This window comes from Blastomyces dermatitidis (genome assembly GCF_000003525.1).
Source record: "Blastomyces dermatitidis ER-3 genomic scaffold supercont1.1, whole genome shotgun sequence".
Lineage (NCBI taxonomy): Eukaryota > Fungi > Ascomycota > Eurotiomycetes > Onygenales > Ajellomycetaceae > Blastomyces > Blastomyces dermatitidis.
The window spans coordinates 5,721,637-5,734,637 of record NW_025544774.1 but is presented as its reverse complement, the minus strand read 5'-3'; the positions used below and the strand labels follow the sequence as shown (position 1 = coordinate 5,734,637).

Sequence of the window (13,001 nt, the reverse complement as noted above, 5' to 3'; positions counted from 1 at the left end):
TCTGATTATATAAGCAATCACTGAATGAATCAAATGAGACTGATTTTGATCTTCAGTTTCAATCTCATTCTGATTTTGAAAGAATGATCATCTTTCATAGTTTATTCTGGAAAATTACTTTCATTTCACTGTTCTTGAATTAAATCTGGTCATTTTTCACACCATTTCTCTCAGAAATGGTCCATTTTCAGATTTTTTTGAGGCTTGGTCCTGGTGGGACTCACGCTAAGAAATGTATGAGACCAGATCAAATGAGATCAAATGTGAAATTCATGGTCCCGCCGGCCAGTCTATTCATAACAGACTTAGATTATTTGAACTTTCATTAATCATTCTGATATCTTTATCAGTGTATATTTGATTTCACACAGTAAACTTGTATTCTATGATATATTATATTTTTTATTGAATGAGGTCATTGATATGAATGAAAAGATTATATCTCAACACATTTTAAAGATCATTGTCTTTATTAACAGTTATATCAAGATTTAATAAGCAGTGTAATATTTCTGATCAATACTTCTTCAGATCTATCAAAATAACAGACAGAATGTTAATAATACTGACATCTCTTTTATCAATGACATCATTCAGTATTTCATATCTCAAGTGTCTGAAGTGAATCAGAATATTTGCTTTGAGAAGTTCATGAAATCAACATTGAAAATACAAATCATAGTGGTAACAATCTCACTGAGTATGAGTATAAATATTCCAGATGTCAAGTGTACTGTTGTATGAGAATTTTCTATTGAGGAAGATGATATTGTGAATGTTTAGTAATGATGTGAGTGAGGGGATTGTGAACCAGGTTGAAAAAGCCATGTCTTGATTCTTCTTCTCTACTGAGCATTTGACTCTGAAGATTATGATAAGAAAGCTGTTCAATCTTCTCAACTATCAGTAAAACAAAGATCTCAGCAAAGAACTCAATATCAGATCAGTCAGCTATTACAGTTCATATACTTAAAGAATATATCTGATGCTGAAAGTATTGCATCAAATATAATAAGTCAGAGTCAAAGTCAATGTAGAATAATTACTGTGAAGACATGAACAGAGAATGAAATATAAAGATAAGTCAATCTCTTCATTAACTGAAAGAGAATTATCAATGACTCATATCACTGAAAAGCTCTTCTGATCTATCTTGAGAAGAATCAACTCTCATTTAATATGAATAAAATGAACACTTCTGTGAAGAAATGCTGCAGCAGGTGCAATTCAAGTCATATATCTGTATTCAAACAGTCACTCACTACAAACATTATCAAGACATCTCAAGATAATAGTCATAGTGTCATTCTGCTGTCAGAACTTAAGAACTGATGTATTAAATATACAGAGAAATAGTATTATTATGATTAAGACTTTTCAGTGTCAGCTTCATAATTTATGTCTACTCAATGTCAGTGACAGATAGCTGCTCTTTTTCATCAGAAGATATCTATCTTTGAATTTAATTGAAATGAATTGTGTGATGCTGTCAATCTTCTTCAGACTTGAAGCTATTGAGATGAATTTGAAGATCAGCTTCACAGCTTTCTGTCAAGTTAAATTGCAGCTGTAAATAAAGTGTATGAAGCTATTCTTATAGAAAGACATCAATATCAGACAATCAGAAATAGAGAGAGAGCAGCAGAGATAGCAGTATCTATTGAAATATCAAGTAGTGATTTAATCAGTGAAATGACAGCAGCTCAGCAGCTCACAGCTGTATGACATATGAAAGACAATAATCTGGCTCAGATGACTGCTTAACACACAGTAAAAAGAGCACAGTAACTTAATGAAATCTTCACTGAGATCTCTACAGCTCTTTCAGCTGCTGTTACTGCTACTAAAGACTCTACTGCTCTAGTCATATCTATTATCAGTGCTTTCACTACTCTACAGTTCACTTCTTCTTCAAGTCTCTGAGTTCATTCTTCTTTAAGTTCATGAGTTCATGTATCTACAACTACTCAAGTTCACACTTCATTCAAGTAGTGAAGTAATAATAATAGTATTAATATTCAAATTCTCTGCAAATGAACATTATTTGATGAATGAAATGTAAACACAGATATTGTATTCACAAAGATATCTTATTTTGACTGTATTCAAACTTCTTCTTACAGAGAAAGAGACAACTTCTCTATAGAAAATGACACTATCAAGTAGTTAGATATCTTCTATAATAAATCTTCTGTAAACTTCTTGCAATTTCTAATAACTTCTGCTAACTTCTGAATTAATCATGAATTATAGAGTTATAGAAGTGAATAGAAATATACTTATCTAGACATTATTAACTTACTCATGTGTTGTTTACTCATATTATAAGTATAAATATGAACTTCTTACTTTATTTTCTTCATCTTTCTTTCAATCAGCAATAATCTACTTACTTATCAATGTGAAAATCCCTCTGTCACATCACCTGCTGCTGTCTCTGCTGCTGTCTCTGCTGCTTCATTCATCTATCTGTTCTTCAATTGAATGAAAGTAAGTTAAATCTTAATCATAGATGATGTATAAATCAATCTCTAACTAAACAGTTTAGTTAAATAATAATGTCTATTCATGAGCTTGAGTTCACTGTTCTCAAAGCTCATTATAACACTCACTATATAATAAAGCCTGAGAAGATCTGTGTATACTGTCTCTGTGTGACTAAATTTAAGCTGTTACATAAATGTATTATTTCTGATGTTAGAAAGACATGTGATAATTATCATTTTCATGATTTAATATGCTATACTGTATATTCACTATATTTCTAGAGAAAGCTTAGATATTAATAAATATCATTATAGATCTTCAGAGAGTCTTATATTATTGTGAAATATTATATTAGAAGATTGCAGAAGATGATGTATTATAAGTAAGAAGATGATAATAATTATTATCATGTTATGAAGAAGTTGCAGAGTATACTGATGATAAATAACTGATTGATCAGGTTCTATCATGATTATATACTGAAATCATTTGTTAAAGAAGATTCTCAGATTGTTATTAGTGCAGATCACAATGTTGACTTGTATAATACAAGTCATTTTTTCAATAAGAAGTTGTTAATGAGTTTTTCTTTATACTCAGTGAATTTTGTTGACTGTAAGATTGATGAGAAGATTATTAAGAAGTAGTTTTGTATTCTATTACTATTACTGTTTTTACTTTTACTTTTACTTTTATTTTTATTTTTATTTTTATTTTTTTTTTCTCTTAATATCTTCTTTCTTTTTCTTTTTCTTTTTTTCTTTATTTTAAATGATCAATGAGATACTATTATTTCAATTCTACTGTGTGATCATCAAAGATTTTCTTTTAAGCTTAATAAGCTGTAAACTGTGTTAATGATTAAATTTGCTGTTATATATCTGATTGAACATTACAAAGCAGTTAAAGAGTTAAAACTCAATCTTACTCATACAACTGACAAAGTTTTCAATAACTATGACTTCAAGATTTCTGAGTCTATAATAATTATGAAAGCTCAGCTTCTTTCTAATCTGAAACTATCTTTTGAAGATAATCAATATATGAACTCAGATACTGTAGAATGATGAGATTATTTTCTCACTTGAATCTTGATATCTTAAAGATATGAACTTCACTTTAAAAAGTGAATATAGCTTATATAACTGACTTAATAACTGTCAAAGATTTTCTTCTAAGCTTAATGAGCTTTAAATAGCATCTTACTCTAGCAGTTCACATACTTAATACTACAGTCTGAAATCAGTTCAAGTATAACTGTATTAAATGAGAGAAGAAGTATAGTATTCATAGATAATATAGAATTAATTAAAAAAGCATTATTAAATTTCACAATTGTCATACTCTTTGTCTCTTGTGAACTTTCAAATCAATGAGATTGAGAAAAACAGCATATAGCTTGAAGAGTATGTAAAGCTTCTAATTACTAGTAAAGAATAAGAATGAGGAAATGCTGATCATCACACAGTTGCAAGGCAATGAGATCTTCAAGAGAATTGATACTGTAAGATGATGAGATCTTTGAGAGAATTAGACTGACCGTGTGACCGTGTCTGGGACCAGGACCAGAATTTTTGATAGTCTCATTGCCAATTCGACAGATCCCATTAAACAGTTCTAACATTAGATAGTAGTCCCATACTGTCCCAGTGGGACTTACTGTCTACTCTTGTCACATTTTCCAAATGGGACCATGATTTCCACTTCTCAATTTAAATTATTTTTATTGCTTTAAATGACTTTAAATCTCATTTGAGCGTTACCAAAAAGCGTTACTTTTTAAAAAATTAAAAATAGTCTAAAAAAAACCTTAAAATGTCTAAAAATAGTAACTTTATGCCAAGAATGGGACTAAATGGAATCAAATGGGACCACTTTCTCATTTTTTTCAAGTCATGGTTTCATTTTAAGATCTGATATATAGTCACTTTACCTGTTTTTTTGATAGCCAGTTCCAGCGGGATTCACGCTAAGAAATGTATGAGATCAGACCAAATGGGACCAAATGTGAAATTCATGGTCCTGGCGGCCAGTCTAGAGAGAATTGATACTGCAAGATGATACTGTAAGACAATGAGATCTTTGAGAGAATTGATACTGCAAGATAATAAAATCTTTAAGAGAATTGATACTGTAAGACAATGAGATCTTCAAGGAAATTAATACTGCAAGATGATGAGATCTTCAAGAGAATTAATACTGTAAGACAATGCTGTAAAATGATAAGATCTTTAATCTTTTTTTAACTTCACTGATCTTTTATAAACATCTGTGAATTTCTTTAAAGTTGTATGAACTTCTGAGCCTATTAAATTAGTTAATAAGTGAGAAGATAAATTCACTATATTAAAGAAGAAATGAATAATACTATACTGATATTTTTAAATCTTTTTTTTCTTTCTTTCTCTTCTTCTCTTCTTCTCTTCTTCTTTTCTTTTTCTTCATAATTCAAAAAAATCAATATAATGTTTCTTTTTCTCATAACATTGATATGAATACACTCACTCTGCTTTCTCATCAGTGAAAAGAATATACTTACTACTGTCACAGCTATTCTGTATAAATAACTCTGCTCTAATAAAGTTTATTACTCACTGTATATATCTATTCAGCATGAAAAGTATAATGAGAATGAAATAAAATACTAACTCTAATAATTAACTCTTCTCTCTGCATCTATGTTTATATCTGTATCTGCTCTCATCTCTCTACTCTCACTCTTATTCTCACTCTCATCTGTAAGAATGAGAGTGAGAAAGTGTCTGAGACTTCTTTCTCTTCTTTGAAGAATGAAGATGATGAGCTGAACTTGTTCAGATAGATATAAAAAGCTCTCTTTAAATAAGCATAATATAATAAGAGAATAAGAAGATAATACTATTATATAGCAGTTCTTACTCTTATTTCTCTCTCTCTTTCTCAGACTTCTTCTCTTCTCTATTCTTTGCAGAGAAAGAAGTTTTATCAGAATCAATTAAGTAAATAATATAAATATGAATAAGATATATATAATAGAGAAAGAATCAATCATTGATATATTATATTAGCTTTCTCTCTCTCTTCTCAGAGTTATTATAATCTTCTCTGCTCTCTGTACTAATAAGCTTATCTCTCTTACTCTCTCAGCTGTTCTCTGTGTTAAATACTCTCTCTTCTCTACTGTTACTGCTATTATTAATAATATTATATAACATCTCTCTCTCTCTTAACACTTCATCTGTCAGTTATGTCTGTTGAGAGCAGATATAGCTGACAAGTCAGTCAAGATAAGATTGAAATTGAATAATGAGTAAGAGCTTATCATTCTATCAGTCTCAGAAATCAGAGAAATGATAATTAGTCTTTTATAAGAAGTTTCAGTGCTTCTCTCTGCAGAAGCAGAGAATGTAAAACTATATTAGTTAGATAATGAAGATAGAGTTAAGTGAGCAGCTGCTGAGAAAGAATAGATATACTGTCTATTAAAAGAATAATAAGAAATGTTGAATATACTCTGAGAAGAGAAGAGCTCAGATAGTTAAGTTCAGAAATTCTTATTCTCACTACTAAATTATTATATATAAGAATAGATATAGTATCTTTAAATATAAGCTTAAGAATTCTGATACATTCTCACTGACATAGTTATATCAGTTACTATTAAAGAGATTATCTTCTTCTTCACTGAGAAGTAATACTCTGATAATTTAGATTCTTATTTTATTTATACTGCTCTACTTTATAAAGAAGATTTCAAGTAGAACTCTAATAAATAAGTAATTTATATAAATGAATATATTAAAGATTCTATACAGACATTCTTTATAAATATCAGTTATAAATATAAATTAGTTAATATTGAAAAATAATATCTTAAAAATAAAATTTATCAGATATTAATTATATTTATTTTAAATCTTGATATTTAATTGACTTATAAGTTGACAGAATAATGCAGAAGTTCTATTATTAATATATTTATCAGTGAAAATATAACATTGTATATTAAAGAAAGATAAAGTAAGTAAAGCTTCAGTATATTTATTAATTTTAGTTATTCTTCTTCAGAATTATTTTCAAAGTATCAGATAGATTATTTACAGTAGATAAAGATAGTATATTTTTAATAAAAATAGAATCTTACTCTATATTATCATTGAATTTCTTAGAATAAGACTTAACTTCAGTATTAATAATTATATCATTTAAATTTAAGTTCATTGCAATCAACTGCTGCTGAATTCATACTTGATTAAAATACTCAATCTTCTTCTTCAGATCTTTCATTTTAATTAAAAGTATATTTAAGAAGTCAAATATATATTTCTTTGATAGTAAAAGTAAATCTTAAGATGAGATATAATTATTCTTCAATAGACTTTTAATAGTAGAGAATATCTCAAGCTTAGTAACAGTACTTATATATTTCTCAGTAAGTGAACACTTAAAGATAGACTTTAAAATTCACTGTAACTGATGAACTTATATATTTAATAGATAGACTTAATTAAATATAAGATAGATATTCTTTATTGAATTTTTATAGCATTTCATCTTTAGCTTATAGCTACTATTAAGATGTTTCATATCTAGATTAATTACTTTGAAGAAGCTGAGTTTTTCAGATCAGTTAATAAGACTCACAGTTATAATTACTTAATATAGAGAAGAGATTTTAATAGATTAAAGTATTTAAAAATAATAAAGTATCTCAGTAATATAATTATATTAATCAGTATTAAGAAAGAAGATAATCAGAGATAAAATAAAGTACTTAAGAAGTTCAATATTATTATACTTAACAGTATAGTATATTTAAATAAATAATTCACATTCTTGAAGAAGATAATATATGATATAAAATTCAATATCTTAAATAAGCTGAGAGATTTGAGAGTTAATTTTATTTCAGATATTAAGAGTAAATACTTTAATATATATATCTTTAATAAGCTGAAGATACTGTGAAGAACTAAGCTGTTATATAATAGAATTAATATCTTCTAAGTGTTTAAGATTACTAACTGAATAATCTTAATATTATATAATAGTATAAAATAGAGTAAGACTTTGAGATATAAAACTCTGAGAAATCACTAACTTAAGAAGATAATATTTTAAATTAGTGATAGTTATAGAATTTCAGTTTTAATAAGTAAGATTAAACTGAATACAGTAATAAGTCTTCTCAGAGACTTCAGCTTTAAAATAAGTATAAATAATAATAAAGAGTAGATGTATTTAAATATAAAATTATTCAGAAATAGAATAAAGTTAGTTATACTATTTAAAAATATCTGTAGATTTTAACTGTTTCATCTTAACTGACTGAATAAGTTTTATAGTTAAAGTATCTTTATACACTGAAAAGAGATAAGTTGAAAATACTGTATAATCTCTTAATAAATTAAGAAAATTATTAAATATCTTCTTATAAACTCTCATAGTTCTTACAATAGTGTTCTTATTTTTAAAAATAGTATTTAACTGCTGAAAATGCATTCTATGCACAGAAAGTATATTAATAATAGATATTTAAGATAATAAATTATTTACAGTACTGAAAACACTTTTAATCTTATTATTATAAATCTTTTAAATAGTATTTAAAATAAGATATAATATTATTTACTTCTGAAGCTTATTATTATTATCTATTATATCAGATATATCAATAATTTCTTATAGTGTTAATAGTTTTATAAAATTATATATAATTTAAGTTAGATTAGTTTCTGAAATATTGAGAGAAATAATCATAGCAGTAGTAATTATAGCAGTTATGAAATTATTATATCTGATTATTTTATCTTATATAGTTAGACTGGCCGCTGGGACCATGAATTTCATGTTTGGTCCCATTTGGTCTGGTCCCATACATTTCTTGGCGTGAATCCCGCTGGGACTGGCTATCAAAAAAACATGTAAAGTGACTATATATCAGATCTTAAAATGAAACCATGACTTGAAAAAAATGAGAAAGTGGTCCCATTTGGTCCCATTTAGTCCCATTCTTAGCATAAAGTTACTATTTTTAGACATTTTAAGGTTTTTTTTAGACTATTTTTAATTTTTTAAAAAGTAACGCTTTTTGGTAACGCTCAAATGAGATTTAAAGTCATTTAAAGCAATAAAAATAATTTAAAATGAGAAGTGGAAATCATGGTCCCATTTGGAAAATGTGACAAGAGTAGACAGTAAGTCTCACTGGGACAGTATGGAACTACTATATAATGTTAAAACTGTGTAATGAGATCAGTTGAATTGGTAATGAAACTATCAAAAAATCTGGTCCTGGTCCCAGACACGGTCACACAGTCAGTCTATATATAGTCTTCTTAAAGTTTATATTATTATAGACTATAATAACTTAAGAATCTTTAACAAGCTGTTGAAGTTTAATCTAATAGTAAGAATTAATCAAATAATTAACTCAGAAGTTAATAGAAGTTCAAAGAATATACTAGAAAATAACAGATATTATCAGAGATTACTAGAAGTTTGAAATATTAAATAGAAATATTAATAAGTTAAGAATATTAAGTTATATCTTCTCTTATTTAGTAATTTTCATTATCAATCTATTTCTTATTATATAGCTATAACAGAGTTTAAAGTCAGAAATAATTTCTATCACTTATTATTTTACTTCTGAGTTATGAAAATATACAGAGAGAATAGAGCTAAAGAAGTTCAAGTTTTTTAAAAAATAAGAGTAATATATAATACTTATAATAATAAATAGTTATTTAATAGCTATTATTTTATCTAAGTCTTATTTATAGCTCTTTTAATTAATACATTTATTTTTTAAAACAGAAGTAAGTAGATTAAATCAGATTGATATATTAGTCTGAATAATCTTAAAAATAGTCTGAAAGTTAATAATATTCAGATCAGAATTATAATTGAATTTTATAAAAAAGAAAGTATTAATAAGATATTTCAGCTTCTATTTAAGTAAAACAGTATAATATTAATTATTATTAAATATCTCTATTTTAAAAAATACTGAATATAGTGTATTTCACTACTTTATAAAAGTACTGTATTATTGATAAGTCAAGATATTAGAACTCTGAATTTAAGTCTCTATAAAAATCTTCATTTCTTAACTATTTTACTATAATATTCTGATAATATAAGATAATTTTGACTGTCTTTTCTATCAGTTATAAAATATTATAGACAGATACTGTAAGTCACAGCAGTTCAATTATAAATAAGCTTATAGAGTATTAGTATTAGTATCAGTGATCTTGAATTCTGAAGAAGTATTAATAGATTCAAGCTCTATTAAGTTAATATCTGATATATTATATTTATCATCTATATTATTGAGAGACTGTAGTGATTGTAGAGAGAATTCATTTTCAAGTGATAAAGAATATTAGCTGAAGTGTATCTGATATTAAGTATCTTAAGATTCAAAAGATATACTGTTTTTTATCAATGATTATAATATAATAAGAAGAAATAGTAAGTTATAAAATAACAGAAATAATAATAGAATAACTGAGAATTTAAAAAATATCAGTTTAATAATGATTAGATAGATATTTAGAGTAGATATATAATTTCAAAATTAATTAAATATTTTATATAAGTGAAGTTGATTTTTTATATATAATAAAACTGTTTCTTCTCAGACTCTCTATAAGATATTAGATTATGAGTATATGTGAAGTCTCTTATTGATTCAGAAGTTAGCAGGACTTGGCAGAAGTCTAAAGAAGTTTAGTTGGTCACACTAATCTGAAAATATTGAGAAGAGAGGCTGAGCATGCTGAGATAATGCGAGGTTGACTCCTTGTATGTATAGATCACGTGATTATTATTATCTCGGCGAAATGGTAGCTCCGAAGCACCAACATTGAGACGAAGAACAAGCTACGGAGATTCCAGTCCAGTCGCGCAAATAATTAGAGCTCCCTGGACGAACATCGAACAGTTGAGCATACCTCCTTGCGCTCAACAACACTATGGCGCGAAAACAGAGAGCAGCTGCCCAAGCAGCTGCACAATCGCTGAGTCAGTTACCCCTTCCCAAAAGTTTACAGAAAAAAATCGATTGTGAATGATGGCCATCTCACAACTGCAATATTTTACAGAAGCCGCCGCGCCGCAACAAGTCGACGAAGAGATGCCAGATGCCCCGTCCAACGCACCCAGTCCTCGCGATGACGATGGAGATACCCCTAAGAAGAAGGATGAAACTCCCGTTACGGAAGTACAGGAGGCGGAATGCAACTCAGAGCGACCAGCAGAAGAATCAGAACGCCCTTCGCCTACCACTCCAGATACACCCATCCGCCCAGGTCGAGTATCTGCTATTCCTAGAAAGCGCGGTCGAGTTGGTCGCCCGCCCAAAATAAGACCCCCAGATGACGGAACTGGTGAAGCACGGTCGGAAGTTAGCACTCCCGTACGGCGAAGGGGACGTGGTCGCCCGTCTGCTGGTGGGCGATGGGGACGAGCCAAAGGAGGCCCCTCCCATGTCACCCAGGTCCCAATTGATAAAGAAGGAAACATGATGGACGTTATCAACGACGAGGTTGACCTCCCTGAAGACCCCGAGGGGGAGACGAAGGTTGATAAGCTGGGCAATCTACTGGGTGGTCGCGAATATCGCGTGCGGACGTTTACGATTCTTAATAAAGGGGAGAGACTCTACATGTTGTCGACGGAGCCGGCGCGTTGCATTGGGTTTCGCGATTCTTACCTGTTTTTTCAGAAGCATAAGCTTCTTTTTAAGATCATCATTGATGACGATGCGAAGCGGGATTTGATTGAGAGAGAGCTTATACCGCATTCTTACAAAGGGCGCGCGATCGGCGTGGTTACGGCGCGATCAGTGTTCCGCGAGTTTGGGGCCAAGATCATTATTGGGGGGCGCAAGGTTATTGATGATTATTCGGCGCAAGCTGCCAGGGAACGAGGCGACGTGGAGGGCGAACTGGCTGTGCCAGAGGACAGACTACCGGGCCCCGGAGAGACATATGACAAGAATCGATATGTGGCTTGGCATGGAGCAAGTAGTGTTTATCATTCTGGCGCTCCTTCGGTACCCATGCCAATGGGGAAGAGCGTAGATCAGAAGAAACGAAAGGTACTAGTAACGGGGGATAATTGGATGATCGAACATGCTAGAGAAGCAAGGTGAATTGCTGCCCTTCCATATTTATCCATTTCGTTCTTCTACAAAATTGATTCTAACCAATACATTCACAGCCGGTTCAATTCTACTATCCTCGCAGCACGCCGCGAAAATCTTGACGGTCAATACGACATCCACACAAACACCATGCAGTATCCCAAGATCATGCAACCCACCCACGTTCGATGGGAAACCATCCCACCCCCAGAATCGACACGGGCGGACAGATCACAGCTCATCAGTAGCGCATCAACAGCTGCCCTTGGTGTCGCGAATGGCACAACAGCAAGCCCAGCTGACAATGGAAGAGAACGACCGCGTAACGACCTCTCTATACAGGCTAAAATAGACGAATCCACAAAAGTCACAAACACAATATTCCCTTCCGTCCCTGCCGTCTTCAGCCGCACCTTTGAAATTCAAGACATACACTATGAATCACCACCAGAATCATCGTTGGGTCTCCCTGGCCCAGATGGAGACGTACAAGATATAGGCTCGAATGGGTTAATTAGTATTTCGCTTGGCAGGAACAATCCCATATTTCGCACCAGCCCTGATATACTAGCAGAACTGCCACGTGAATGCCAGGTTGCATACCGCGAAGCAGCCATCCGGGAGTGGGAATGGAAAAGCCGGTGGAGAAGCGAAAAGGAGGATGGGCTGAGAGCACCGTTGAAATTGAATTATTCGTGGAACCCATGACAAAAAATGGGTCACAGATGAAAATTAATTGGACATTCTTTTTTCAGATACCGTTTGTCACCACTAGGCTGCTTGGGTTAAGGTCATTTGGACCATTACAAGAGAGCAGCGCCATATTTCAAAATCAGAATGGGGGATGTGGGGACTGGCTTTGCTTGTTTTTTTTTTCCTCCTTCGCATATGGAGTTCGGCGGACTGGGTGGAGTGGATGGTTTAGCTTGTCATTTTCTCGTTTCATATGCAATGGCGTCTCAAGAAGGCCATTTTGTTTCGGTGAGGGAGCAAGCGCAATAATGACATTTTCTCTTTCTTTTTTTGTATTTTACTTTTATGCTTCATACTCTGTGCTAATTTTAATATATATACATTATTTTTGCTATCCTCCGATTTCGGTACTTGGGGAAACGCAATTGCACGCACTGCTGAATCTGCAAGTTCACGACCCATTTTGACCATTTCAGGGGAGTATTTTCTAAGATTGATATATGGCTCAGCCACACCAGGGCAAGGTGGTAGGAATCCTGTGGCTACCACACCACATGGTGCACCGTGCCCGCCAACCACGCCTAACTATCCTGCTGCTGCTCGCCGCCACTAAGAACTTCAACCCGAACTTCAAACCCCGCAAAAACTCACTAGTAGGGCTGGAGCTGTCGCATTTTATCCCCCTATC

General features: G+C 31.3%; 1 protein-coding gene across 1 annotated transcript; it reads left to right on the top strand.

Annotated features, from left to right (window-relative positions):
• The first annotated feature begins 10,370 nt into the window (after positions 1–10,370).
• BDCG_00727 (nuclear localization protein NPL6) lies at positions 10,371–12,992 on the top strand. The gene is made up of 4 exons (XM_045416232.1): positions 10,371–10,497; positions 10,578–11,625; positions 11,698–12,758; positions 12,823–12,992. Exons 1-3 carry the CDS (start codon positions 10,449–10,451, stop codon positions 12,326–12,328), a joined length of 1,728 nt encoding a protein of 575 aa, XP_045272009.1. The 5' UTR covers positions 10,371–10,448; the 3' UTR covers positions 12,329–12,758; positions 12,823–12,992.
• Positions 12,993–13,001: the final 9 nt, after the last annotated feature.